General features: G+C 40.2%; 1 protein-coding gene across 3 annotated transcripts in view; it reads left to right on the forward strand.

The window, feature by feature from the left end:
- palld (palladin, cytoskeletal associated protein) overlaps window positions 1-25,979 on the forward strand; it is a 105,411-nt gene that overhangs the window by 36,174 nt on the left and 43,258 nt on the right. For all 3 annotated transcript variants that reach the window (XM_053614524.1, XM_053614521.1, XM_053614522.1), the window contains exons 3-10: window positions 13,931-14,106; window positions 14,279-14,345; window positions 17,662-17,770; window positions 17,976-18,044; window positions 18,756-18,897; window positions 19,418-19,441; window positions 20,874-20,993; window positions 24,980-25,337. In XM_053614524.1, the coding sequence (XP_053470499.1) occupies window positions 13,931-14,106; window positions 14,279-14,345; window positions 17,662-17,770; window positions 17,976-18,044; window positions 18,756-18,897; window positions 19,418-19,441; window positions 20,874-20,993; window positions 24,980-25,337 (1,065 nt within the window). The remainder of the gene's footprint in view (window positions 1-13,930; window positions 14,107-14,278; window positions 14,346-17,661; window positions 17,771-17,975; window positions 18,045-18,755; window positions 18,898-19,417; window positions 19,442-20,873; window positions 20,994-24,979; window positions 25,338-25,979) is intronic.

Here is a 25,979-nt window from a genome sequence, read left to right on the forward strand (position 1 = left end):
GCATGGGAGGCGTGCCAGGAAAAAGACTTTGCAAGACTTCAGTTTGCCATTGAGCATACAGGCAAAGATCAGGTCTTTTGGAATAATGTTCTCTGGACAGACAAATTGTCAATAGAGTTGTTTTGGCCACAGTAACAGCAGAAATGTTTGGCGCAGACCAAAGACAGCTTTTCAGGAGAAGCACCTCATACCAACTGTGAAGCATGGGGGTGGAAATGTTATGGTTTGGGGTTGCTTTGCTGCTTCAGGGACTGGACAGCTTTCATTCATTGATTCAACTATGAATTCTGCATCATATCAAAGAGTGCTTGAAGATAATGCGAGGCCATCTGTCCAAAAGTTAAAGTTGAATGAAAAGCAGATCTTTCAACAGGATAATGATCCTAAGCACACTAACAAATCCACCAAGAAATGGCTCAAAAAGAAGAAATGGAGGGTTATGGAATGGCCTAGTCAAAGCCCAGATTTGGATCCCATTGAAATGTTGTATGGGGATTTGAAACGGGCAGAACATGCAAGAAAACCCTCAAACATCTTGCAACTGAAAGAAAATTGCAGTTCAAGAGTTTTCAAAAATTCCAGCAAGCCGCTGTCAGAGACTGGTGGACAATTATGGAAAACACCTACAAGAAGTTATTTCTGCTAAAGGGGGCAATACTAGCTTCTGAGGCCAAGGGTGTACTTACTTTTTCTACATAAGAATATCAAGAAAGTCGGCATTGAATGTATATGTGTATACGGAAGATAGTCTTCCCAAACACACCCATCATTCAGTCTCACACACACATCCTTCAGAAAAGGAGGGTGAGTGACTTGTCCTGAGTTAACCTTGCTTTCAAGTTCTGGATTGCCAAGTCACATTATCTCAGGTTATTGTGCCAAAGTCTAAGGAGGACGGACATCAGAGGGAGACAAAAAAAAAGAGCTCTCCTTCCTCTTTGTAAACATCAGGCATTATGCTTTATCAGACACCATGACACAGATGAGCTGCATATGGAAAGAATTAGTGCGTAAGATCAATAGACTTTAGCAAGCACGCACACACACACACATACAGACACACACACACGATCATTATATCTCTCATACAACCACAGTGGGGTTATTACAATACAAAAACTTGCTCTGACACAGAAAGACTTATTCTAGTGATTGTTTGGCACATCTGTTCAGCGTCTTCCTAAGCATGTGTATTATTGTGTTTGTCAAACCTCTGTCCGACTCTGACCATGGGTGGAAATCTTGCCGTGGCTCAGCCAAACGTTTCAGGGCATTTGATCTTTCATCGGAGGATGAATATGTATCGGGTCCGTATTTATGGTTTGTAATTACGAGTCCTGCTTTCCTTGTTCCGCTCCAAACCGGTCTCGGTTCCTGTGGTTTGCACTCATGACAGGAAAAGCACCAAACCCGGTGGTATACGTGCAGAGAACTTGGTTGCAGCATGAGCGCTCATGGCGTGACGTATCTTAATGGATCTGTGGGAGGATATGGCTTTAAAGAAGTGTGTTATGCACAAGCAGTGTGAGTAGTTGTAGCTGTGTGGGTAGCGGTTACACCTAAGCTCAAGGTTGGAATAGCAAATTGACTGATTGACAGATGCGTGATAGAGACATATGAAAAAGCACTAATGTGCACACAGACTGCAGCAACACCCTCACTCACCTCGTGGTCTTTATTCTTATTTTCTGCTCTGCATGGAAAATTGAAATAGAAGGCTACGTCACAGCCAAACCACAGAGTTTCTCTCTCTTTCTATCCCTCTCTCTCTCTCTCTCTCTCTCATGTGCAGGAATATATTCTATTGCTGGTTCTCACATATTCTCATAACTTCAGAGCACAGAACAAATTCTTAAAACTTCCTGAGTCTTAATAAGTTTATCAAGTAATTATGCTGTTAAGGTAAGAAAGTGTTATACAGTAGGGTTTATATATTAAATGTCAATCCATCCATCTGTTTTCCATACTGCTTCTCCCACACAGGGTTGTGGCGAAGCCTGGAGCCTATCACAGGGAACTCGGGGCACAAGGCAGGGGATACACTGGACGGGGTGCCAACCAATCGCAGGGCACAATCATGCACACATTCACACACTATGAAACAATTTGGAATCAGCCTACAATTGCTCTATGTTCTATAACATGTAATGTCAGTGACTACGTTTACATGGACAGCAGTAATCTAATTACTGACCTTATTCTGAATAAGACAATATTGTGATTAAGGTGTTTACATGAGTCGCTTTTAGAATATTCCTGTCATATTCCTGTTTTACATGTTATAGGACATAGATTGATTAACGGCACGTCATTACGTCCCCACGCCACGCCGTCCGACGTTCCCTCCAGAATTTCACGTATCGACATACAGTTCGTCTTTGTTATGGAACCGTATACAGTTTTGGGTGTTTCATTTTTAATTTTACGAAAGCTTCAAGTGCAGTTAATTATTTGTCATGCTGTACGTGCTAATAGACGACTGCTTGAAGCCGTTGGCTATGTCTGAAAACGCATACTTACTTACTATATATTAGCTGAAATACATGTATCTCGCCTACTATATAGTAGGTAAGCACGTGGTTTCAGACGCAGCCGTACTCTCTTGTTTGCCGTCAAACGGTTGAGCACTGCCGTGTGTAAGTGTCCTGTAGCAAAATGCGGTGAAAACTCCCACACGACGTTAATAGTGTGATTAAGGTGTGTACATGTCTGTAATACACTTCGATAATGCGACTAAAACAGGAATACTCCACATGTCTTAATTCCATTTGTGTTTACTTCGAGTATGACTTTAGTCGGATTAAGGTAATTATTAATTGCTGTTTACATGCTAGTTTCTTAATATGAGTATTGTCTTAATCGAGTTAATATTGGATTATTGTTGTCCATGTAAACGTACTGAATGTTGCCTCAATGGACACATAACACAAGCCTTCTTTATTTTACTATTAAATCCTGACGACAGATTAAGTACTGACATAGACTCAGTGTGTCTCAAGTAGGCATAGTGAAGCATCATGTGTTCTTTAATGCAAGTGTAAATGTATATGAGTGCATGGTTATTAGTTGGGAGGAAGTTCGATGTTTGCATAAATGGACAGTAATTATCTGAAGTTTTCTAAAGTAGTAGTCTAAAGGCGATGGAGAAAGGCTACTCTCTGTTTTGATGCCTGCAGGAGAGGTATGTATTGGGGGAAAAAAAAAGTCATAGGACAAAGAATGGCCATGTTTATTAACATGGATTGCATGTGCCTGGTTGTAGAGCTCTGTTATGCTGTACTGAAATACTGGGGATGAGACTTTGACTCTATTACGTTTAGATGCGCTGACGTAGGACATATCTGAGCCGAGCTGATGTGTGTATTTGAAAAATTCCCAAACTGTGACGTACTGTGAGTTACTATTCCAGGATTCTCACCTTCTTTTCAAGTATACTTTCAAATACTTGCGTAAACTAGTGTACTTTATACTAGCATATCAAAAAGACACTAGTGTTCATAACTTCAAACATTCTTAGACATGATAGTATATCAAAAGTAAACTGTTCTTCTCTCCATGTGTACAGTATTATGCTTGTAGCAAATTTGATAGTGTAAGTTAATGAATCCGCCCCAAGGAAGTGAACATAATGTGTTGAGATCTATTGAAGCTCAAGGGGAGACATGTGAGATTGGTGATGTCTTTTGTCTCAGAAGAAAACCTGAGAGACAGGAAACATAAGTAGAAAACTCCTTTTATCTCCTTTATTTCCCATCTGTCTAGGAGAAACTTTGAGGATAATGATAAGATCTCTGTTTAGAGTCCTATTCCCAACTTTTAACTCCAACCTAGCGTCCCCTCCGAAACTATTGGAACGGCAAGGCCAAATCATTTTTGCTGTTGACTGAAGCTATTTGGGTTTGAGATTTAAAAAAAAAAAAAAAAAAAAAAAAAAATGAATATGAGAAGAGAGTTTTGAATTTCAGCTTTTATTTCCTGGTATTTATAGGTAGATTTGTGAAACAACATAGAACATAGCACAACAGGTGTGTCCTGTTAGATTGATTGTTTAAACAATAAATAGCTCTGAACATCTACTCTTGGTCTGAGCCCTAGGTTTCACCTGTGAAGACTTCATTTGTTGTTAAAAGGATAAAACAACATGAAGATCAGAGAGCTGTCTATTGGAGAAAAGCGAGCCATTTTGAAGCTGAGAAAAGAAGGAAAATCTATCAAAGCCATTGCTCAAACCTTGGGCACAAGCAATGCAACAATTTGGAATGTCCTAAAAAAGAAATAAACCACTGGTGTAATGAGCAACATACACCAAATGGGTCAGTCAAGGAAAACAACAACAGTTTGAGAGCTGTGAAGTTAAACCCAAAAACAACAGTCAGTGACATCACTAACAACCTTCACAGGCCAGGGGTGAAGGTCTCACAATCCACTGTTTCAAGAAGACTTTGAGAGCAGATATATTGAGGCCATACCATAAGATAGAAACCACTCATCAGCAGTAAGAGTCAGAAAACGAGATTGGAATTCGCAAAGAAATACAGAGATGATCCACAAAAGTTCTGGAACCAAGATTAACCTCTACTAAAATGACACAAGGCCAAAGTGTGGAGAAAGAAATGATTTGCTCATGATCTAAAACATACAACCTCATCTGTGAAACATGGTGGAGGTAGTGTCATGGCTTGGGCTTTCATTTCTGCTTCTGGAACAAGCTCACTAATCTTTACTGATGATGTAACTCATGATGGTAGCAGCAGAATGAATTCAGAAGTTTACAGGAACATTTTGTTTGCCAATTCACTGAGAAATGCATCCAAATTAATTGGGAGGAACTTCAACATGCAGCAAGAGAATGATCCAAAACACACTGCCAACTCAACAAAGGACTTCATCAGGAGGGAAAAGAGGAAGTCAATCACCAGACCTTAACTGAATTGAGCAGCATTTAACCTCCTGAAAAGGAGACTGAAGGGAGAACCCCCCTGAAACAAACAACAACTGAAAGAGGCCAATGTAAAAGCCTGGAAAAGCAACACAAAAGAAGAAACCAATATTTTGGTGATGTCAGTGGGTCACCAACTTGGTGCAGTTATTGCAAGCAAGGGATATGCAACTAAAAATGAAGTGTTATTTACTTTGATTTACTTCAAGACTTATCTGTTCCTATACTTTCACTTGCCTAAAAATTGGGTGGTCTGATACAAAAGGTTCTATGTTTTATGTGTTTAACACATCTAGATGTAAATACGAGGAAATAAAAGCTGAAATCCTAAACTCTCGGCCTTGCCGTTTTAGTAGTTTCGGAGGGGACTGTATCTTTGAGAAGCTGCAGTGGAAAACTACTCATCCTATTTCATTAGTGTACAATTTCCACAAATTTGTTTGTGTTTACAGTAAATACATACTGTAGTTTGTTTAGTCTTGTTACTGTGGCAAGCCATGTCCTTCCTCATGGACTATGGATGCAGTCAGCCCCCACGTGGAAACATTCATGACAGTCTTGGAGTTGCTAATTAGCAATTGCTTTTGAATGCCAGACTCATTATAAAATGTTTTTGTTTTGACGAATAAGCAATAGAGCATGGAGTCAGTAAATGAAAGTGTACAGCAATGAATGTGAGCTTATAGTGTTTGCACAGAACAAGAGTCAACTTTCTTTCATCGAGTTTCAACCACTTTAAATGTACAAAGTGGCAAACTTTAGACGAAAGAGGAGCCAGTCAGTGATGAAGACAAATGAGCTGAGACCTTCACTCTGAGGACAGCTCGAAGAGGATGAAAGAGCTGTGAGAAGAATGCCCTTGATGCCTGATTTGATGGAAGCATGCGAGTTTGTTCACTTTGTTCTGTACTTTCGGTCGAATCAGTCGAAGCAATCTGAAACCACACAAACTTGTGGCCCGACTTGAGCAAACAAAATCTTCACCACCTCTCACACGCTGTATTTTACTGTATGAATGAGTCATGATTCTGTTTCACATTAAAACAAGCATGTCAGGAAGTGAGGCAGAAAGATGACAACACAAAGACAATGCAATGTGTGTATCTCTGACCTATATAAAAAAATTTATTAAAAAAAACAGCAGTTGGATGACAGTCAATGTATGACCTTAGCCTGTAACTGTCTCTGTTAGTTATTAGGAGGAATATAAAAAAATTCCACTTTCAGTCTATCCCTGTGAAAAGTTATACTCTATTTCCTATTATCCATCATACTCACTTTTATTATCCATCCCAGCCCACTTTTAGTGTTCTTCACAAGAGACTGAACAACTTCTACCATCCTCTGTCATTAGCCCCTTTTTATAGCAGCAGTACTGAGGCCTCTGTCTTCTGTCTACACTAGGAGAAGATGCCGAGTTATTTTTGGAGTGGTGCTGTGTGTTTGGTATGAACATTTGGAGCCAAATGGTGGCTTTCCCCAAAGGCCTGGCTGTGGCATGGTGTGGGATTTGTTGAGTCAGTTCTGAAACACTCCCACCTGTCCTTGTGTTGATGAGGAGCCTTCCATTTTCACTATCACTTTACTATAAGGTTTGAGCTTTGTGTCTTTCAAACATACCTTTAACTGATATTTTACTGGGACACATGCATTCACATTGGCACTGCAAGTCCTGTTACACAATGTAGGAATACAGTTTTCTTTTTGTGGAATTAATATTGGAAACAGTTTAGTTTGTTTAGTGCCTCATTCTCAAAGTCTGTTGGTGATTTTTGCATCTTGCACATGTACGGTTGACCGTATATGTATGTGTGTGTGCGTGTATATATATATATATATAAGTCATTTCCAGAACCTTCACACTAACTGTCCCTCGGTGGTGGAATGAACTTCCAACCCCAATCCGGATCGCAGAATCTGTCAGTATCTTCAAAAAACAGCTAAAGAACCAGCTCTTCCGTGAGCATGTAACTAACCCCTAAAACGCCAACCCCACATTATCCTTTAAAAATAAATAAATTAATAAAAAACTTACTCTGGCTCAAATTGCTTTTCTAGAACTAAATTAAAAGATCTTGTATGGTAGAACTACTTGTATTGCTCTCCATTTGATATATCACTTTGCTTGTATTTCCTCATTTGTAAGTCGCTTTGGATAAAAGTGTCTGCTAGATGAATAAATGTAAATGTACCTGATGAACAATTCTGTTGTCATAATGAAGGGTTAACAGCTTTTTCATTGCAGAATTAGTTCAATTTTCAGACGTTTCTCTTTGCTGACACTTCACTGTACTAACGTTTTAAAGGTGTCAGTGCTTTATAGGATAAATAGTCATAAAAATGTCACTCTGGTCCTGGTAATGTCCCCATAATTTCCCAGGATTTGTATGAGACCTACTTTAGTAAAAGTCTTTTGTAATTATGGGGCAAGACAAGAAGAAAATGTCAGTTAACCACATCAGACTTACTGGAATTTTGATTCTGGCTTGCATTCCTGATTAATTGCTGTTATTTTTTCTGTCCACAGTGCATGTGTGAAAGAGACTATAAAAACACAGAAAGGGAAAATTTATGACATAAACCTTATTTCTGTCCATGCTTAGCCGACAAAATGCCCACTTTTATTATATTAAAAGTGGTTGTTTTCACCTCTATGTATCTGCTTACCTCTCCTATCAACATAATTTTTAAACAGTGAGCAATGAACGTCGTATTTGCTGAAGTAGTGGCTTGGCCACTGGAAGGGGTGTATGAGGATGAAGTGAATGTGTTAATGGGTCGTGGGTATTTGTCTGAGGTGTGGAACTGGCATGATGGTGTAAGAAAGAAGAGCCAAACCAAACGGTATGTCCACAGTATTTACAGGAGTTCTCCGAGATGCTGTGGAATGTGTGGAACACTTCACTCTTTGAGAAATGGAGATCAGATATATGAAAAATCTTTTTACAGTCTTGCAGATCATCAGGAAACAAACTTCAAATTGATAAACTATTCTCATACAGTTTGATAGGAAGGATGAAGAGGGAGGAAAACGATCTGATCCGAAAGGCACCACGTGGCCGGCTTCTTTATAGAAGTCTTAATAATGTTCTGGAATGGTCCAAGCTTTGCCAACTCTTCAAACAGCTGTTTTGTCGGTTCTTAAGCCTACAGCGCCGGTAAAATGTCTTTGAGAGTGTGTGCATGAGTGTGTGTGTTTGTGTGTGAAGAGGACAGGAAAACTCTGTACAAGTACAAGTATTAGTTCTTGTACTTTTGGGGTGTGTCAGAGAGTGAGCAGGTCTAAACGTTTGACAAGTTTGTCTCCAGGGGCTGCAAGTACAAAAAGCCATCTGAAGTCACCAGTTCAAGTTCTCGTGAGCTACAGTGTGTTTGTCTGTGTGTATGTCTGTCTGAGTCTGAGTAAAGCACATTCCCTCTGTCCTTTATGATTCTCAGACCAATGCGTCACACCGAAGTGCGGAGTCTCCCAGGCATGTGTGTGAGACACCTGGATGTTTTCCACTGCCATCTGCACACATAAATCTAGTCATTCTTGTCACTGTCTGAATACCAATCAAATGTGTCATGACTAAGCACTGTTACCTATCAAAGACTCTACATAATATGAAAATGCTTAAATTCAACTCAAAGATCAGAAAAAAGCAACATAAGAGGAAAACCACAGCCATTAGCTTTTATTTGAAGGGAAATTGTCAGCACAGCTTGATAAAGCACAGTCTGAATGAGTTTGAGTAATCACCTTCATCAGGCAGTGGTTATTGCTCTAATCACATCTGATCACAGTGTGGGAATGAGCAGAAGATTAGAAATGTCTGTGTTGTGTATGTGGCTTGTGGGTGGTCTGTCCTGTCTGAGTTTGTATTGTGGCCATGTCTCCCAAAGTGCTCATGCATTCCTCTGAGAAAGAACAGTTTTCTCCAGGCCTTCAAGGTGAGACGAATGTCATACGGTTGGTTTCTGTCTCCTGATTTAGTCATCTGCTCTGTTCTGCTCTGATCTCAGCTGCAGAATAGACAAGTGCTTATTATTTAAAATCTAGATTTTTTTTAAATTCACCACCTTGATTAGATTCTAGGACAAAAGCGCCAATATTTTTAGTTCACCTTCAAAAAAATCTTTGCGCTTTACTATACATTTACTATACAGAAAAAAGGTTTCATTTATGAATCTTCTGAAGGGAACTGCCAAACTCTACAACAGAGGATCTCCCTTTCAGAAAAAAAGCAGACAAAGCTAAAACCTGTCAGGTGGAGGAGATGGTTGTGGGTGCAGATGAGGTTTATTAAAGTTCAGCCGATAATCCAAAATGTTAGGCAAGAGCAAAATTCGAAAACAGGCAGGGGATCAGACAATCTGCAAACACCATGAACTAGACAAATCCAAACTCGTGAAAGCCAGGAACAAAGAAAGTCAAAACCAGAATAACGTGAGCAATGAACAAAAGCTTGGTAAGTCACGCAAATATACACTGAGTGTTACTTCATCTTGAGTAAGTGTTTTGTGTGTGCTTAGATATTGTGTTGTTGATAGAATCCAGGTGTGTGCAATCTGGTGACTGTGTACGTGAGAGCGCTGGTGAGTGCTGGGAGTCATAGTCTGTGGTGGCCATGTTTGTAGGCTGCAAGTTGTTCTGAAAATTGGAGATGACAGAACACCCCTTCAACTCCCAAAGTGGCGAGGTTGGTCCAGCTTGTACGTGACCTTGTTTATGGACAGGATTTTGAATAGGCCTATGTACCAGGGGCTCAGTTTCCTGCAGCCTGTGGTGTGCCTGATGTCCTTTGTGGGCAACCATACATGATTACCTGGTTCATACTGTGGCATTTCTACTCTATGTTGGTCAGTAAACTCTTTCGTGGTCTGTGCTACCTGTCCGAGGTGAGGGGTGTTCTCCTACATTTGTCACTCCACCTAATCATCAATCATCTACAACCCCAATTCCAAAAAGTTGGGATGCTGTGTAAAATGTATATAAAAACAGAATGCAATGATTTGCAAACCTCATAAACCATATGTTATTCACAATAGAACATAGAAAACTTACCAAATGTTTAAACTGATGTACCAGCATTACTGATGTAAAATCAGTACTGATGTTGCCAATTAACCTAATTAGTTGCAAAATGTTCCTCCAGCTGTTTCTTTTTAGTAATACTTACTTTCCCAGCCTTTTGTTGATCCCATCCCAACTTTTTTGGGACCTGTTGTAGCCATCAAATTCAATGTTGAATGATATGTTTTCTATGTGCTATTGTGAATTACATATCGGTTTATGAGATTTGCAAATCATTGCGTTCTGTTTTTATTTACATTTTACACCGCATCCCAACTTTTTTGGAATTGCGGTTGTACTGTGGGGAAGTCTGTAGGGAACAGGGGTAGTTGGTACCTGAGCACACACTGGAATGGGGTTAGCTGAGTGGCAGTGACATAGGGAGTTCTGAGCATACTTGGCCCAGGGGGGGAACCAAGCCCAACAATCTTGGTTCTCAGCACAGAAAGTTCGTAGGAATCTAGTGATCTCTCAGTTGGTCTGCTCCACCTGCCCATTAGCTTGGGTGTGATAGCCTGAGGTTAGGCTGACTGTGACTCCCAGCTTCTCCATGAAACTAGTCCATACCCGAGACATGACTTGTGTGCCCCTGTCACTCATGATATCATCAGGGATGCCAAAGTATCGAAATACGTGCATGAGCATGAGCTTGGCAGTTTCAAAGGCATTGGGAAGGCTGGGCAAGGGAATAAGGCACAGGGATTTGCCGGTCAACAATCACCATAATAACAGTGTGGGTCAGAGATTTGGGGAGGTTGGTGATGAAGTCAACCACCAGGTGGGACCATGATCACTGTGAGATGGGTAAGGGAACAAGTTTCCCTGTGGGAAAAGCTCTTGGAATCTTGGCTTGGACACATGTTGAGCATGACGAGATGAACGTATGGATATCAGTGAGCATATTGGGCCACCAGTACTTTTTCTGCAGGAGTCTTCATGTTCTTTGTGTACCTGGATGCAGAGATGGTTTGCAGAGATGGTGTGCCAAGGTGATAAGTGGCAGGCATAAACTTTTTTCCCTGCAGGGCAGGACACTGACACTTGGTGTCAATGTCCCACTTGATGGAGCATGACAGCAGTAGAATGAACTCATCACTAGGTGCTTGCGGGGTTTCAGTGTACATAAATGACAGGGAGTCAGCCTTAGTGTTCTTTGATCCAAGTTGATATGATAATGTGAACAGGAAACGAGTTCATTCCATCTGCTCCTGAGGTGAGGGTATAGAACTCTAGTGAATAGTCTACAGCACTTTGTTGAACTTTGGAGATGGAGAGGAGCTGTTCCCTTATCTCTTTTACTTCAGGAGAATGACCAAGGACTCCCTGAAACTGTTCTAATAAGTTCTCATAGGATGAAATAGGCTCCCCTCCCTGGGACCAGAAAGCCATGGTCCAGGCTTGCCCATGAGTAGGCTGATGAACTGGGAGACCTTCTGTCAGTCAGAGACACCTGAGTGAGTGAGTGAGTGTTTTGTGTGTGCTTATATATCGTGTTGGGGATTGAGTCCAGGTGTGTGCAATCAGTAATCTGGTTACTGTGAATGTGAGAGTGCTGGGTGTCACAGGCTGCATCAGAATATCCCTACTACCCTACTAGACAGTAGGCAAAAAACAATACACCAAAGTAGTATGTCCTAATTCTTAGTATTCATAAAACAGTAAGCGAGAAATACCAGATGACCTACTGCTTCTGCAGTATGGAAGTGATGCACAATGCACACCACTCCCATAAGGCAGTGGGACTGTCATGGAAGAGCTGCTAACATGGGGATGTAGTATGTCTGGGTTGTATTCATGCCACACACTTATAATGATCAGTACGTACTGTATTAACGGCCAAGCAGTAGGTACTGAATCAAATGCAGTAGGTACTGTCACAATCTGCGATTTCGAATGCAGCCATAGTCTGTGGTGTCCATGTTTACAGGCTGCAAGGTATTTCATGCTTGTCTAGTTTATGTTTGTGTTTATATTACATAGTCCTAGTTCTAGTTTGCGTGTGTTTCACTTTAAATAAAATACTCTGCACTTGCATCCATCTCCAACTAATCCATGGTAGAACACTAGACCGAACCATGTTTATCCAAATCAGGTTAAGCAGATCCAGGAGAACTAATGACAGCTTGACCTGATGAAGATTATCATGAACCATCTCCAGGTTGGGCTCCCTCAAAAAAACTTTTTTGGGGAGGGCTACAACCTGAGCATAGGTGGCCGAACGCAGGTAGCGGGGTGACAGTGGGGCTCATACCCGAGGACGAGGAAGTGCAGCTTACGCTAGAGGCCGAGGGGGCGACCTTGGCAAACCATCTAATAGCTTAGGCTAATGGCCAATAAAGTGTCCTCAACAGCTCAGCCAATGCCAGAGGTTGACAAGGTGGCCTCACCAGCCCAGCCAATGCCAGAGGTTGACGGGGTGGCCTCACCAGCTCAGCCAATGCCAGAGGTTGACAGGGTGGCCTCACCAGCCCAGCCTATGCCAGAGGCCGACTGGAAGGCCTTGCAGGGGACATTCATGTCAGAGGCTGACCAGGCGGCGTCCCAAGAGATGCTCACGCCAGAGGATGATGAGGTGTTCCTGCAAGCCACTCACAAGGCCAACATGGCCTGTACATCGAGTCTACTCTGCCCCGTGACTCTGGTGAGGACGTGGTTGCTTGCCCACCCTGTCCCAAGGAAGTGACTTTGGCTCATTGTACTGGGGGTTATGCCATGTTTGGTCCCCGCTGGCCAGAGGGAGCCTATCAGGCCATAGATGCCTTGCCTGGCAGTCCCGCACCCCTTCAAAGCCAGAATGGATGCATCAGGAGCCATGCCTTAAAGGGGGAGGGGCGTTGTCAGGTTAGCGCCGATAGCAGCCCAGGACTACAGCACCTATCAACCACTGCACACTACATGTTCACATCATGCACCAAGTCCAATGATCATGAACACCTGAATCACATGCACAGTGCGCATTAGTATTTAAGTCACGTTTGTATAGCACTCTTGGTCTAATGTCTGTTGTGAGTAGTGGTGTTATATGTTCTTGTATCCATGCCATGCTCATGTAATTTTCATAATTGTATAGTTTATGTTTGTGTTTATGTTACATAATCCTAGTATTTTGTTCATGTGTGTTTGACTTTAAATGAAATAATCTGCACTTGCATCTGTCTCCAACCAACCCGTGACATAATGGAGCAACAGAATAAACGTTTACTGAACTAAAGCCAGTATTAAATGATAACTGCAGTCCTGATTGTGTAACTGGGTTAGTAGATAAACTATGATTTATTCAAGGATAATACTTAATCAACCCTGGTGCAACTTAGTCTTAATTTTATTCTTGTGATATGATGTTTATTAAATCTCTATGCATGTATGTACAGTATTATATTAAAGATGGCTCCTAGTGGTCAAACTAAGTCTTTGAAGCTTTGTCGTGAGGCTGAGATTGGCCGAAGCATAACCCATATTCTACTTAATATGTAACATCACACCTTTTTTCATTCAGTCGCTACATACTCTGATGTACTTAGATTTATGAGGGTCTTGTCTCCAGTATTTTTTCTTAGCTTTTGTCACATCCTCTGTTGCTCGTCTCATTTAGCGTACGTATGAGTGTTTGCTGAATAATTTCCAAACAAAGCAACCTAATCTTTCTGCTTTTAACAGAGCCTAAGGAATGCCACAGCTGTAACTCTTCCACCTAAAGCAAACAGATTTTCTTTTTAACAGTCACAACCACTTCAACAAGTCACATCAATAATCACCGAACAGAACTTTGAGGGACTAAATATTTGGTTTCGTGGACGTGGAGCAAAAGGCAGTAATAGTATGCTGTCATAAAGATCAAAGATTGACCTCTTGGTGACTTTTTCTTTGGCTATCGTTTGACACAGTTGGCTGCTCCATCACAGCTAACCCTCTCTTGTTGCTCTCTTATTGGCCAGGTGGTTCTGTGAGGGGAGGGAGCTGCACCACTGTCCTGATATTCAGATTTGGCAGGATGATGACCTGCACACGCTGGTGATTGCCGAGGCTTTTGAGGACGACACAGGCAGGTACACCTGCGTAGCCTCCAACGCTTTGGGAGCAGACAACACCTCTGCCGAGGTCTACATTGAGGGTGGGGATCTTGTGTAGACACACACATTCATACACATTTTTAGATGGAGGGCTATTTTATAGTTACTGATATATTATATTGTTACACTCTCTCTCTTTCTCTCTCTCTCTCTCTCTCTCTTTCTCTCACACTCTTTCACTCTTGTTCTCACTTTTTCACCCACCATCCTCAGGAGCTTCATCTTCAGACTCAGAGGGGGAAGGATCCGTGTCCAAATCTAAGTCAGGAGCCATGCCACAGTATGTTTCAGTATAACCACTTTGACCTCTGACACCCCTTACATTTGAACCAGGCTAATTACCCTTAAACTAATTCATATTTGTCATAACAGCTTTGTCATAGGTTTGTCAGGCTTGCAATGGCTTTCCAATAAAGCACTAAGCCACAATCTCAGCATTATGTGACTACACATGTACTGTCCTAATGAATTCTAATTCCCTTATCTTTTCCCGAATCACTTTATTTCTCTCTTTCCGTCCGTCACTATTTGTTGATGTTGCTTAAGCCATCTTCCTTCCTCTCCCAAAATCTTTTCTTCATCCCCCTTCCCACACCCTTCTTTCTTTCCTTACTCGCAGTCATGATTTGTTGCAAGTTTGTTCCTGGTTCTAAATGATATCACTAGAGGTGTTTGAGACTGCGCTTATGTTGCTCTACGGTGGATTACTGAATTCAAACTCAGACAATGCGGCCAGAATATTCACGAGTGTTTCTAGGGGTGTGTGTAAAAGTGTAGTTAGCCCACACAGCAAGTATAGTAGATAAATCACATTGTTTACTGTATAATTATTTCCCTTAAACCTGCTGTTAACTTATTTTCATGATTAGCTTCTTACTTTTTTGTAGGCTTTTTTCATGATGTCAGGTAATACTATGTATAATTATGTTTACCTCAGCTACACCCTTTACCCAACCCACAGAAACTAAAATAACGTATTTCCTGCTTACTTATCTTCTTTTACGCCTGAATGAAATTTAGATCAAAATTGTTTCTAAAAAGTGATCTTTTGAAACATTTTTCTCTAGCCATTTGTCTACATCAGGTTGTGTTGCGAATGCTAAATGGAGCAGGAATGAGTGGTTAGGCTACAATGAGATATTTAGACATCTAAGATTGTTGGCGCTATCTTAAACCAGGAGCGTTAACCATGGTGCTCTTGCAAAGTTGAAGCCAAAGTTCATCTAGAAAAGTCTGTCCACTTGGCGGCCATCTTGAAAATGTTCCTGGGCAGTTATTCTTCAGTCATACATCAAGGAATCAACAAAACAACATTTCAAACATGCATTTAAAGTGGCTGTTAAAATTGGACAAAAATGACATGAATAATGTGTGGTCTTTGGCTCAGTCAACATGATAGAAACATATTTTTTCAGGTCTGCAATCTGTAACTAATTGAGTAACCAACAAGGTGATTAGCTTTTTTAAAACCCAGCTCCAAGTGGTGCAGCAGAAATCAAACTAACACAAACTGCAATGCTGCTTCTGCAAGTATCATCACATAGAAATATGTATGTAATACACCAGTACACCCCTGTGAAGTGAGTCTGATACAGTGCAATGAAAAAGTATTTGCTCCCTTCCTGATTTCTTCCATTCTTCTATATTTGTCATACTTAATTGTGTCAGATCTTCAAACTACAGTTAATATAAGACAACCTGAGTGAATGCAAAACAGAATTTTTAAATGTTTAATTATTTATTGAAGGAAAAAATTATCCAATACCAACTGACCCTAACCCCTTGTGAAAAAGTAATTGCCCCTTAGTTACACAATCAACCACTTAACAATAATACTGGGATAATTGGGTTCTATTTAGACTAGACACACCCAGGCTTGATTACTGCCAGCTCTGTTGAATGTAAACATCACTTAAATAAAAGCTTTTCAGCAATATGAAGTAGACTAAAATGTCTCAACAAGTAGGACACTATGCTGCAATCAAGACCAATTCTGGATATGGCATGAGAAATAAAGATTGGAAAATGTTACAAATCCATTTCTAAGGCTTTGGGACTACAGTGAAACATTATCAAAATAGAGAAAACTTGGAACAGTGATGAATCTTCACTTTTGGGATCATGTTCTGTGGATTGATGAGTCAGAACATTTTGGAAGACTTGGGTCCTGTTACATCTGGCAAAAAGCTAACACAGCATTCCACAATAAGAACATCATACCAACAAACATGGTGGTGGTAGTGTGGTCTGAAGAGCAAGAACAAGTCCACCTCTGAATGGCTCAAAAGAAATCAAATTAAGCTTTTGGCGTGGCCTAGTCAAAGTCCTGACTTGAACCCCATTAAGATGCTGTGGCAGGATCTTAAACGAGCACTTCATAATCGAAAACCCTCCAATGTGGCTGAATTGAAGCAATTCAGCAAAGAAGAGTGGGCCAAAAAGTATTTCATTGCAGTTGGTAGCATGACAGGTTATTATATTTAATAAGTATTTATTTATAATATAAGTATTTAATAACCTTTAATAAGTATTTATTTATATTATAAGTTTTGGGGGCAGTTGCTTTTTCACATGGGTGATGTGACGTTTTTTTCTACAATAAATATGCACATTTAATAGTGTATAAATTAATACACATTAACACATGAATTCACATTTTGTAGTGCAACAAATATGCAAAAATGGAGAACTGGAGAAAGGCACTGGATGTACTTTTCCTGCACTGGTGATCTGGTGGTTTTATATATATATACATATATATATATATATATATATATATATATATATATATATATATATATATATATATATATATATAGGTCAAGAGCTTCAGTGAATGTTTACATTAGACATCAGAATGGGGAAAAGGTGTGATCTAAGTGACTTTAACCAATTTGATAGTACAAGGGTCCCATCCTAAAACAGAGACTACTGGCCAGGGATGCATTTATCCAAACATTCCGTCGTTCTCTAACAATAACTAACACTTCCACACAAAAAGTATTGGAGTAAGATGATGACTTAGCAGAAGCACTCAAATATTTAAATCTAGCAGAACCAAACCCAGGAGCCGAGCTGAACCGCTGAACCTGGCTCTTCAACCAAATTGAACTCAATAAGCCATGTAGCTGGTTTGTGGATCTACATCTGGCCTTTAGGTATTAATAGGCCGAGACCGACCTCAATCTTTCCGCCGTCTTTGTCTTTGATGCACCGTTGGCCTTGATGGAGCATGAATCCATTTGCTTCTGCTTCAAGACACTGAAACCCAAGTTGCTCCTGATGGCAAGCTAGCGCCTTGCATGGCAGCTCTGCTACCATTGGTGTGTGAGTGTGTGTGAATGGGTGAATGGTACACAGTGTAAAGAGCTTTGTAAAACCGCTAAGGTTAAAAAAGCGCTATATAAGTGCAGACCATTACAATTACCATGCTTTTGCATTGGGTGAAGCCTAAAAAAAGAAAATCTGTGAAGGAAGATCATGGATTAAATTTGGGTTTGCAAATATATTTGTATCTATATATTTTTAAGTTGTGTGTATAACTGTGGACTAGAGTGTGTGCAGTATTCCTGAATAACTCTGGTTTATTTCCTCAGGGCTCAGAAGAAAACAGCGTCAGTGTCCTTGACCATTCGCACGTCTTCACCAAAAAGCCCTGATAAACCATCCCTCCGCTCCACACTGCTCCAGCCACTGTCACAGAGAGTACGAGACACACACACACACACACACACACACACACTCACTCACAAGTGGTTTTAAAGTATGCAGGTCTGGAACGCTCATGAAAAATGACAGTAACAGATGTCAGGACATACAGAAGTCTGATACACTTTTTAGCAAGATGAATACATATGTCATTTAAATGACAGAAGAAATGACCCCCCCCATCTCTGTCCCCACCTCTCAGGTTCAGAGTCCTGTCTCTTCACAGTATGCTGCTGATGGACTTCTCTCAGCTCCCCCTACCTTCACCAAGGTAAATACAAAACAACAACAACAAAAAAAAACAAAAAAAAAAACCAACCCCAACAACAAACAAAAAACAGGTTGTGATTGATCTCTCATCTTTTCTTCCTCCTCTTAATTCCTACTTAACACTGTGTGTTGTTACCTGGATGATCGAGGACATGATGTGTTTATGTTTTGTGAGAGTTGTTCATGAGTCCTTTGTTTGTACTGAGCAGTTAAACTGTACACTGTTCTTCAGAAAAATCCTCCAGGTCCTGCACATTCTCTGCTTTTCCAGCATCTTCTGCATATTTGACCCCTTTCCAACAGTGTCTATATTATGCTGAGAACCATCTTTTCACACTGAGGACAACTGAGGGACTCGTACACAATTATTACAAAAGGTGCAAACATTCACTGATGTTCAAGAAGGTAACACGATACATTAAGAGACATGGGGGTGTAAACTTTTGAACAGGATGATCGGTGTAAATTGTTATCTTTTTTTTTCATTTAGTACCGCCCTTCAGAAGCTATATAATATATTTACATGTTTCCCAGTAGACAAAATAATAACAGTTTACACCCATCATCCTGTTCAAAAGTTTACACCCCCCTGGCTCTTGATGTATCATGTTGCCTTCTTGAGCATCAGTGAATGTTGGGTCCTGTGTGTGTGTGTGTGTGTGTGTGTGTTATTCTCCTACCTTCCCCTTTACCACGCTCTTTGTCTCTGTAGTTGTTACAGGATGCTCAGGCGTGTGAGGGGCAGTTGGTGGTTCTGGAATGCAGGGTGAAAGGAAGCCCGCCGCTCCAGGTTCGGTGGTTCCGACAAGGTCACGAGATCCAGGACTCTCCTGATTTCCGCATCCTTCAAAAAAGTACGAGCACATCAACAACACACATATGGCACCATTACACTGTGTGATAGTCAACATCACTGTTAATGGTGTGGAAAATCTGAATTTTTTATTATTATATATTTTTAAACAGTCACGAACAGCTGCTGTTGCTAAATGACACAACGGTGGTGACAGGATGTGATGAAGAGCATACTGCTTTGTTTCACTGAACTGATAAACAGTATTCTGTGGAACTGCTAGTTCAGTAGAAATGATTATAAAGTAAACATTGCTTTTTTTTTTTCTTCTGGGTGTTCTAAGATATACACACCCAGAGATACTGGGAAAAGACACTGAATTTATTGATTATACTTTAGGAGAAAGTGCAAACTAATGTATAAAGACAAAACAAAATAAACAGTAAAAATCATATCAATGTACTAAATGGGAAACAGACAAAGCTACTACTGACACATGTTTTTCTCCCTCCGCTCTCTGTGTCTCTCTCTCTCTCTCTCTCTCTCTCTCTCTCTCTCTCTTTCTGTCGTCTCCTTTCCAGAACCGAGATCTACAGCAGAGCCTGGTGAGTGTCGCTCCTGTCCTGACATGCAAAACAACACAAACACATGGCACACACATTAATCAACCCTCTCTCTGACACTCTTTTAATCCGGGTGTTAGCACACCAGCGCTCTGCACGGTAATGCACGTCCTGTGCCTGCGTGTTATGCGGCATGATATCATCGCTGCTGAACTAAGTTTTGAGTCAGATCTCAAACGCAAAATCAGGACGGAGGCGGGAACAATTACAAATGAAAACACGCTCTTCCTGCGCAGTCAAAAGGTGTATAGGGTGTGACACATCCTCTGTGCGTCACGCCTTTGAGCTTACATGTGTGTTTGTAACTTCAATCAGTGTCTGTGTAGTTTACAGATTATGTCTAAACAGGATTAAGCTCTAGGTTAATGGTGAATCATACGTTTTTCTGGCAAATTTATGTGTCAATGCTGCCACACCTGTCTGATTTACCTGTCATTCTTACTCTCACCTGGATTTGGAACACATCTGGTTCACCCCATCAGCTATTCATCATATCACCTAATTAGTTCTGAAAGCCAATCAGGGCCTCCATCACAGAACTATTCAATTCACCACCACCACTATGTTTCTGAATGATGGTGTCATTTCTGCATGCGACTTACCTTGGAGGAGCTGGGAATGACATTCATTTTGACCATTGGTTTTTTGATATGTACAGTCTTTGAAGTAGCTGCAACTCTGAAGTTCACTGCACTTTTGCACCTGCTATGAATGCACACGTGACAGTCCATACAGGATTTTGAAGAGTTTGTTTGTGATTGTTGCGGCCAAAAATGCTTGATTGCTTGATTTTGCTGCTGTTTAAAAAAGTCTGCGATGCAATCTGTGGAATTTTTTTTTTTTTGCGTTGAAATTATTCAACCTACTTGAATTGGTGAAATTGCAATTGTACTGTTTGTTGGTGAATAAGACCTTTTCGCTGTATTCATGTTCGACGCACTTGAATTGAAGGTGGCTTTGGCCGAATGCACATTGTGCTGACGACACATGACTCGTCTTGGCCCAAATCTGCAGAAAAGCTGCGGTCATTTAGTTGGTGAATAAAAAATTGTGAGCTCCTCCGAATATTGCAGAGTTTCCTTGATTTGGCATTCATTTCTGCTATCGCAAAATCCTGGAAGGACTGGACAAATAAACTTTGAATCTTGAATTTGAGCTGCAAAGTGGGAATAAAACATGGACCCCTCCATGTTCATCTATTATTAGCGATAAACTGGCCAGCAAACTGTGATGATTGATGCATATTTTCCTCCTCAAAACAACAAACTGTATAGTCAGGGTTATCGTGTATATGAGGGCGTGCTTTCTTTGTTTTGCGAGTTACAACGTCTAGTCGAATGCAGCATTATAAACGTTTAAAGCCATGGTCACTTAAGGAATCTGTAATCAGTAACTCCTCTGATTGACCCAACAGAGGAGATCTGCACTCTGGTGATAGCAGAAGTTTTCCCTGAAGACGGAGGCCTGTTCTGCTGCAGTGCTACAAACCAATACGGCTCCATCAGCTGCAGCGCCCAGCTCACCATCATGCCAGGTGTGTTTTAATTGCAAACCTTACAACCATGTTTTACCCAGTGGTGCAATGCAATGTTAGAAAGTATCATATAGTCAAAAAATAACACAAAATGTATGAGATTACAATTGCAATTACTGCATTTTCCAGACTATAAGTTGCAGAGTTGTTGTTTTATTTTTTCCATCTAGTAAGCATGTAAAAGTTACTGTATATCTTCTAGAAAGGAATTACAGTTGTAAAAAAAAATATGTGGGTAGCTTTATGACTCAAAATACATACAAAAATGAGATCCAAACCTGTTTCGGGTGAAGTATCTTTTGAATCCTTTCTCTTGAATTCTTAATTCTTTCTCTTGAAACATAAAATTTAGAAGATGCAAAATGTCTGAAATTATAACAGTTTGTCTTCATTTGAATGTGGAAAAAAACAGTAAATATACAATTAGAGAAACCTGGTATTTTTTTTTTCTGTTCTTTTTCCTGTGTATGCCTGTTTCAATTCATGAATACATATACTACAGTTCCCTTATCGCATGCTGTTGCCATATGGCAACAATTACATCTTACCATTTAACAGAATACTCAAAATCTATAAACTTGTTTAAATGACAAAATAAATGGCAACACCTCAGGTAGTGTTTCATTTTTCCCTTTAAGTAGTTTTGTCTAAATATTGAAAAATGAATCAAATTTTGAAAGCCCTTCAAGGATGACCTTCATGGTCATGTAACATGGCTTTTTTTCTTTGTTGTTCTGTCAAAGTTAAAGCCACCTGTTTCCAGTTACATGGGAAAATAATAGCTTTGTGTTATTGCCTATCAAAAAATTGGAGATAAATGAATTGTTCTCATATGGGAACACCATGCAGTAAAGGGTTAATATGGACAGCAGGTTCCTGATAAAGGTGTACTGGTTATGAATACAAAATCAAAAGTAGTTACATGTAAACGAGGTAGAAGAAGATCTTACACCCTATTGGTGTTATATAAAGGTTCATAACTTGATTTTTGAACTAATTGAGAATGTAACTTTAACAGCATTTTTTGTAACAATCTGAAGGTCCTTTTTTTTCTTAACGCATCAATGTATTAAGTCATGAACATCAAGATGGAGATATTTATAATTCTATATTAGTCAGTACTAATAAAATAGGTGTGATGGTAAATGTTTAGGCACATGTGACTCAACTGTTATGACATGTAATTGTGCACTGTAAGTGAATGATGTGCATCGGGATTGCTTAATATGTTTTTGGTGAAAGAAGCAAAAATGGGTATCTCAAGAAAAAGGATACATTCTCAAAAGAGATACATTTCTACTTCTGAAAAAGTCTGGAATGATTTCCTGAAAAATACACCTTGAAATGGGAGAAAATTGCATTGTTACCTCAGGCTGTATACGCTTCCTTTTTTCATGTAATTTTCCTAACCATGGATGTTTGGGATATTTTTTCAACCCTGCTACAGACATAAAATATTGGGGCAGTGGTGGCTTGGCGGTTAAGGATTTGGGTTAAGGCTCTGTGTTACTGATCGGAAGGTCGGGGTTCAAGCCCAGAGCACTGCCAAGCTGCCACTGGTGGGCCCTTGAGCAAGGCCCTTAACCCTCTCTGTTCCAGGGGCGCTGTAACATGGCTGACCCTGCGCTCTGACCCCAACTTCCTGACATTCTGGGGTATGCGGAGAAAAGAATTTCGCTGTGCTCTAATGTATATGTGACAAATAAAGACTCATTATCATTATCTAGTAGTATTTAGGGGAAAAAATGTTAGGTTATAATAAATGTTAGAATATTATCTTTTTCTAATGATTCCACCAGTTTGACTGACAATAGTTTAGGTATTTTTAGGAAAAAACTTTAACAAAACAAAAAGAAAGAAAGCAAAAAAACTGGTTCTCTTTTTAATGAGTGACTCGTTGTTGTTTTTAAATGTTTCAGCATTCATTTTTCTTGAGAAGGAGAGTTGTGTAAGTCCTATGAGCCTTGACATGCTCTAGTTTAGTATGCTCTGTGTGTATTGAGAGTGCTCTGAGTGAACATGACCACCTGTACTGGGGAACCTGATCTTAGCACAACTGACGCATGGCAAGGAAGAAGTGTTTATTTCTGATGATGGATCAGCGTACCTATTTATAGGTCAATCAGAGTAGAGGTCTGACCCAAATAAACAAGGATTGCATGGATTCATAAAGGCTTAGATGCATTCCAAACAAGCAGTCTGTATACGTTCCCTTAGGGTTAAGTCGGCACCAGCGAGCCCTGTAAAAATCCTGGATTTATCATAAACTGTTTTTTATTTGACCAGTTTTTCTTATATTACTTATTCTCAAACAGGTATTAAACATACCTAATTCTATAACTCTTTACTAAGCAAAAATAAAAAACTAAAATACCCTAAAATAACTAAAAGCCCCTGTGTACAGTGCATCCGGATAGTATTCACAGCGCTTCACTTTTCCCACATTTTGTTATGTTACAGCCTTATTCCAAAATGGATTAAATTCATTATTTTCCTCAAAATTCTACAAACAATACCCCATAATGACAACGTGAAAGAAGTTTGTTTGAAATCTTTGCAAATTTATTAAAAATAAAAAACAAAAAAGCTCATGTACATAAGTATTCACAGCCTTTGCCATGACACTCCAAATTGAGCTCAGGTGCATCCTGTTTCCACTGATCATCCTTGAGATGTTTCTACAACTTGATTGGAGTCCACCTGTGGTAAATACAGTTGATTGGACATGATTTGGAAAGGCACACACCTGACTATATAAGGTCCCGCAATTAACAATGCATGTCAGAGCACAAACCAAGCCATGAAGTCCAAGGAATTGTCTGTAGACCTCCGAGACAGGATTGTATCGAGGCACAGATCTGGGGAAGGGTACAGAAACATTTCTGCAGCATTGAAAGTCCCAAGGAGCACAGTGGCCTCCATCATCCGTAAATGGAAGAAGTTTGGAACCACCAGAACTCTTCCTAGAGCTGGCCGCCCGGCCAAACTGAGCGATCGGGGGAGAAGGGCCTTAGTCAGGAAGGTGACCTGGGGCAAAGGTTCATCTTCCAACAGGACAACGACCCTAAGCACACAGCCAAGATAACAAAGGCGTGGCTACAGGAAAACTCTGTGAATGTCCTTGAGTGGCCCAGCCAGAGCCCAGACTTGAACCCGATTGAACATCTCTGGAGAGATCTGAAAATGGCTGTGCACCGACACTCCCCATCCAATCTGATGGAGCTTGAGAGGTCCTGCAAAGAAGAATGGGAGAAACTGCCCCAAAAATAGATGTGCCAAGCTTGTAGCATCATTCTCAAAAAGACTTGAGGCTATAATTGGTGCCAAAGGTGCTTCAACAAAGTATCGAGCAAAGGCTGTGAATACTTATGTACATGTGCTTCTTTTTGTTTCTTGTTTTTAATAAATTTGCAAAGATTTCAAACAAACTTCTTTCAAGTTGTCATTATGGGGTATTGTTTGTGGAATTCTAAGGAAAATAATGAATTTAACCCATTTTGGAATAAGGCTGTAACATAACAAAATGTGGAAAAAGTGAAGCACTGTGAATACTTTCCGGATGCACTGTACATGAATGAGCAGGTGTACAGGTGGCCGGTGAGTGTATTTAACTATGTGGGTAACAGTTCTGTGCTCTGTGGTATCTATGTTTATTACATTTTCAGTCATGATACTATTATAGTTTGCTGCAATGATTTATTATTTCTATTTTTATTGTATATTTAACAATGGTACCTGCACAGTTTTACAATAGTATCTGATGGTATCTGACTGATGTATGGTTTCACTAATATGACAGATATACTGTACCATGGCATATGATATATGGTATATAGTGCCCAAACAGGATCTTTAATTTCACATGAATTAACGACTACAATAATATAAATAATGTAACAATTTATTCTTACGTTTTTCATGTCAAGCAAATTTTTCAGAACAAACCAAAGAAATTCTACCCATTTTATTGTCTGTCCTCAATTTAGGGTCTGAGGAGTCGTCCAGAAATGGCGTACCCACAGACGAAAGCATCTTCGAGGACAATCGATCGTTCCCGCCCCCTCCCCCACCCACTGAAATCAGCCTCCTGGAGCTCCCACCCAAAACTCCACCCAGTGCTGAGGCCTTCCAAATAAACGAGCTAGACATTTGGCCTAGTGTCCAGGCTGCCGTAGATGTTGAGCAACAATCAAACAGAGCTTTTTCCAGCAGCAATACCCCAAGTCCCCAATCAGCAGTGAGTATGAAGGAGATTCCAACCCCTCTTGGAGAAGCTGCACTTCCTCCATCACCATCTCCAGCTAGAGAGGGACCCCCTGTTCCCATCAAGCCCAAACCCAGACTGTGAGTAACACATCATTCTCGTGCATGCCATCAGCATGTTAAACTGAGTGGCTAATTTACACAAAAGCATTGCAGAAATGTGTGTGGCATCAATCCTAAAAGACAGCAGGGATCAGGGATAATCTGTCCATAGAGTACAAGAATGGGAGTTACAGTACCAGTACAAAGCAGCTGTAGGGTGCTGATGGGGAATGTGTACCACTCATGTATGTTTATATGCTGCTGAAATATGACTTGGGTTAAAATGGTCTCCCATGTTGTGGGTTAACTCAGGGTGAAGTGCCTGAAGGCTTAAGGGCATAAAGGCATCACCTTTTATCTTGTTTTTGTAGTTATATTTCTACATCAAACCACTTTTAGTGCCAGTAGTAATCTTAATTGAATTTAATTATGTTTAAATCTAAATTGAATTCAAATGATTTGATGGTAAGTGATTCAAGTCAGAGTCCCCAATCAACTTTGACATGCTGCTGTAGTTGAAAGTAGGTGTTTGAAGTCTATTTCTATTTCTTATCCCATTTTATTTATTTATACATAGATTCAGTACATCTATGTACAAACAGAAGTACAAATATTTCATATTAAATATCATTTATAATCATTTATCATAATTTACTCAATTGAACCCTTTCATGCATAGTA

The sequence above is a fragment of the Ictalurus furcatus genome, chromosome 25 (genome assembly GCF_023375685.1).
Source record: "Ictalurus furcatus strain D&B chromosome 25, Billie_1.0, whole genome shotgun sequence".
In the NCBI taxonomy this organism is placed as follows: domain Eukaryota; kingdom Metazoa; phylum Chordata; class Actinopteri; order Siluriformes; family Ictaluridae; genus Ictalurus; species Ictalurus furcatus.